The sequence below is a fragment of the Nanorana parkeri genome, unplaced genomic scaffold (assembly GCF_000935625.1).
Source record: "Nanorana parkeri isolate BGI_ZX_2015 unplaced genomic scaffold, ASM93562v1 scaffold831, whole genome shotgun sequence".
Classification (NCBI taxonomy): domain Eukaryota; kingdom Metazoa; phylum Chordata; class Amphibia; order Anura; family Dicroglossidae; genus Nanorana; species Nanorana parkeri.
Window position 1 is genome coordinate 43,800 of NW_017307099.1, and position 4,734 is coordinate 48,533.

The 4,734-nt window shown below is 40.0% G+C and overlaps 1 protein-coding gene across 3 annotated transcripts in view; it reads left to right on the top strand.

The window, feature by feature from the left end:
- The window catches only part of CUNH5orf24 (chromosome unknown C5orf24 homolog), a 10,725-nt gene that overhangs the window by 1,728 nt on the left and 4,263 nt on the right, over positions 1–4,734 (top strand). For 2 of the 3 annotated variants that reach the window (XM_018565304.1, XM_018565305.1), the window contains exon 2: positions 1,222–2,418. In XM_018565304.1, coding sequence (XP_018420806.1) covers positions 1,222–1,782 — 561 coding nt within the window. In that variant the 3' untranslated portion in view covers positions 1,783–2,418. Of the gene's footprint in view, positions 1–1,221; positions 2,419–4,734 lie in introns of those variants that run through there. The other variant, XM_018565306.1, reaches the window with a different exon arrangement.

The following is a 4,734-nucleotide window of genomic DNA, read 5'->3' on the forward strand; positions in this document are numbered from 1 at the left end:
TTTATCACTTTTATTTTAAAATTTTCTATATTTTTTTTTTCCCCACTTAATTGTATTCCTATCACATAAGGGCTTACAAACCCCTATGTGATAATTTGGAGGTGACAGGTTCTCTTTATGGAACCTGCCCTCCAACACAGAACAGATGTGACAGCTGAGACAGGTGGTGCTTTGATTACAGCGCTACGGACCCAGTAATCACACACAGCAGACGAAGAATGGACGTTCCTCGTCTACTCTACAGGCTCTATGGCTGAGCCGTTGTGCCATGTTCTCGGGTCCCCCAGAAAAGCAGGGGCCCCTGAAAACCACGGCAGGGGGTTTGGGCGGGCACGATCGCTGCTGCTCGATTGATACCTAGTTACATAGTATTTGAGGTTGAATAAAGACACTTGTCCATCAAGTCCAACCTATTGTGTGATTACAGCTCCACGGTCTCGGAGATCACACAAAGCAGACGAAGAACGGACGTTTTTCGTCTGCTCTACACTCTCTATGGCTGAGCCGTGGTCTCGGGTCCTCCAGAAGAGTGGGGGACCCCGAAAACCGCTGCAGGGGCGGACACAATTACAGCTGATTTTGTGATAGTACAAGTGATCGGATCAGATCACTTGTACTAAAAGAGCGGCGGCTCCCCACTGAACATTTAGCCCTGCTTGTCTGAAGCAGGGCTAAATGTACAAAAAAAACCTACTTGCCTGGCGCCCGAAACTGCATGTCCCCGGCGTTGGGCGATAGGAATTTCACCCTCCTGATATCTAAAGCAAAGAATGTGTGCATGCTTCCTGTATAATCTAAAGTTGCAGAGCATTTCCTGCTTCCTGTCAGAAGCATGCAGTGTCTGCATGGTGACACAGACAGGCATTGTTCGGGTGGGCACCTGCACACACATACATAGTGTTGGGACAGGCACCACCCGCACACAGCGTTGATCAATTTTTCAACTGGCCTGCTGTCTGATGCCTACATTTCAGCCAACAAAGATTCCATTCATTTAAAAAAAAATCTCTGTCCAACTGAATAATGTTATGCCTTGGTATTAGCGTGAGCATTGTTTGAACTATTTGTAACCTGTATAATTCTGTATATATAAAATTAAAATCTACTGCTAATACTGTATGATAGGATGTGCCGAGCTATATAGCATGTACTGTATGTTATATCATTTATAAGATGTTGAGGCTTCTAAGGCAATGATCTGTGATTGTTTTGTCCTTCTAGAAAATGATGCGTCCTGTCACTAACAATAATGTAACTTTCTGTGGAAGTGGCAAATCTTGCCTCAGCCAAGACAGCATGAGAAGTGTAGAACAGTTTGGCTTGTACACCACCCAGCAGAGCAAATACAGCCATACTGTCAGCCAAAAGACTATTTCCTGCCAGACACAAGAAACTATAAATGAGGCACATTTGCAGACCTCAACCAGTAGGGATCTGGACACGAAAAATGATTTAAAGAAAAAGAAAACCCTTGGGAGATCTGGAAAGCGTGGAAGACCCTCTGGGACCACCAAATTGGCAGGATACCGAACCAGCACTGGAAGACCTCTGGGGACCACCAAAGCTGCCGGCTTTAAGACAAGTCCTGGCAGACCACTGGGCACAACCAAAGCTGCTGGATACAAAGTCAGCCCAGGGAGACCTCCAGGTAGCATAAAAGCTCTATCACGGCTTGCAAATCTAGGTTACACAAGTAACAATGCAGCTTTCCCCTACCCCACAGCACTTAACAGAGGACTCCATTCTGTTGTGGATACCAACATCAAACACCCCGTTGAGTAAAAGTCATTTAGTATGAATGTTGAGAAAATATCAGATGCTTTTATCATCACATTGTTGTCTTTAAAATTTCTTTAGAATAGAAATTCTGTTCATTTGCATCACACTTCAAGATGGCATATAAGCAGGTTGTATCTGCATCATTAGCTTACATATTGCCCTTTTCTATTTGTCTGTGCTGACTTGTATAACTTATTTTGCCTGAGGGGCGAGGGGTAGTTTAATTTTTTTTAAACTTTGCATGCAATGTTAGTTTAGAGTATATGAATTATTCGCATATGAGCAAATGTGTGTGATTTTTAAAGTTATGCTAATTAATGCAAAAACAGCCATAAAAATTAGAGGGAAGATTAAGAGGTGAAAGAATAATACCAAATATACAAATGCGTTGTCACTGTATGATCACATACAATGTAGCCAAAAATGTAAGATAGAACAACCATAGAGACATGTACATGTAGTTTATTCTTTCATCATTCTGAAGTCTTTCTGAAACTTTTAAAGCACTTTCAAAAGGTGTAATGGATAGTGTAAATATGTCACATGCAATTATGTATTATATTTAAACCAGTATAAAATTTCACTTTTACAAATGTGTGTTTTATCCAAGGAACCAGAATTAATATTACTACACATAAACAAGGTCCTGACATAGTCCTATTTACTTTCTTTTGCCAGACACAGGAAGGTAATTACATAAAACGTGGAGAAAACCAAACTGTAAATGTTACCTGTCTAATTTCAGTTTGTCTTTCTTTTATCTTTTTCTCAGGCATATGGGAATAACAAATGTAATCTTTCTGGTTGCTCAGGCAACTATGATATTGATTTAATATATCTTTTTAAGCTAAACCAGTTTAAAAATGTACAGTGTATTGGTGTGCAACAATCTGTAGCAACCACATATACTGTATATCTCACATTAGTCTAACTTGGTCTGCAAAACCTTTAAAAGTGTAATCTCTGATTATTGTAGGACTTTCCAGGGGAGAGAGGCTGAACTCCCCTGGAGCCACACAACAGTAATTCCTGCATTTTCCTTTCCAAGCATACTGAAACAAAACCCTGCCCTAGGGGGACAGGAACAAAAAGACTGGGAAACTCAGGATAAGGAGGCGCTTATATAGGCTAAGGGTATAACATGTTAACCCTTTATTGTTCCTGTCAACTAGGGGGTAGGGGAACTATAACCAGTTTGTCAGCGCTGCCATGGATATGAACAGGAAATCATGGTTATTTGCACTATGATGCTAAGTCATTAAATGAGACATTTTCACCCTAGCCTTTTTTCACATCAAAAACAGTTTCATTGGTATAAATAATATTTGCCCGAGTTGGGCTGGGCATTTAAAGTATACACAGGCTACAGTGAATATATACTCCTTTGAGAAGTCATCCATTATATCCACAGTGCTCAGCTGGTAGCCTGAGGCTGCACACAGCTCTGCAATATTCTCATTTTTGTTTTTCCTGACCTTGACAATAAGAATAAAATGTTTTCCTAAAATGTATTTCATAGTAATAAACATCATTTATGGCCTTTGTGATGTTGGGGTTAAAAAATTAAAACAATGCCTTTTAACAGCTCTGGATTGTGCATATGGTATTTCTGCACAACTGGGGCTGGTGGTTCAGCACTAGTGAGGATTCCAAGGGCTTATTTTTTTCTCATTTATTTTAGCATCATTGCAATTTAAAGTCAAAATGATCAGTTAATACAGATATATTGGCAGCTGTTACATGCAAATTTTGGATTCTTCTACCTTCTTGTTGGTCATTGAGACCAATCATCATTTTAAAGGCTCAGTAAAGAGGCGTAAGTAGTAAGAGAGGGTGAAGCAAAGCACAATTTAATGCGGTTCTTCACTGAAGGTGACCTACGTAAGTATATTGGCAGGAACAGGAAGGTCCATCTTTTAAAGCTTAGCTTTTCACAAACTTCAATAGTTTTAATCCAGATTAACGGTTTTAATTTTCATGGATAAACCCCTGGTCATCTATGAATAATTTTCCTCTTAGGGCAAAAAAAATCCTTGCTAACCCCACAATTCCTCGGTTAAGAATAAAAAACCTTGGTAATCAAACCATTAACTACTATTAGAATTAAATTAGAGGCATAATGAACCTGCATATATTTATTTATAATTGGTCAGGACCTTTGGCTCTTGTTCACGTTTGCTCTGTCCTATATGTTTACAGAACTCAATTTTTTTGTGAACTGATATTTACACACAAATTCACAGACAGTTGTCTTTATTATCTAGTATTGTGCATAACTGCAGACTGAAAAGCAGCCTTCTTCTCTCCACCATCCCACATCCCTTTGTGACAACACTGGGGCCTGGTGATTGGCTACTCTGCCCCAAACTCTGCACTGTGGGATTGTGGGGAGGCAAGTAGGATGTCACATGCTCCCATATAGACTGAGGGTTCTATGATTTTTACAGAGCAGCTGTGAGGGTGGTGGTATAGGTAAGTATAGGCACTGGAATATGCCAAACACTGGGTACATGAGTAGGAGATTTTTTCTTTATCCTCTCTTTCTGTATTGAATCCTTTTTTATACTGATAATAGCATTTCCTTTCCCCATATGCAACTGGTGTTCCTTTGTTCTTTGAACAATCCATGAATTGGCCAGGTTGGTTATAGGGTTACTTGAGAGATGCTGAGGCTGCAATGAGGTTCCAACACTTCCTACACTGCCATTGTACAAGTACACTTCACAAATTGATATGGCAGTTCAGACTGATGTAGTTATGTTATTCAAAGATATTATGTGATGTTGGTACACACCAAGTTGCATTTTATGTTTCAGGTAGTCATTTTCAAACAAGAAAAATAAGTGTGGCTTTAAGAGAGAATTCCACTCATTGGATTTGAGTGAAAGAAGGTGTTAAAGGACAAGGAATGACCTAGCCCCTTCAAATGCATAAGCTGAACCCCCCCCCCCCCCC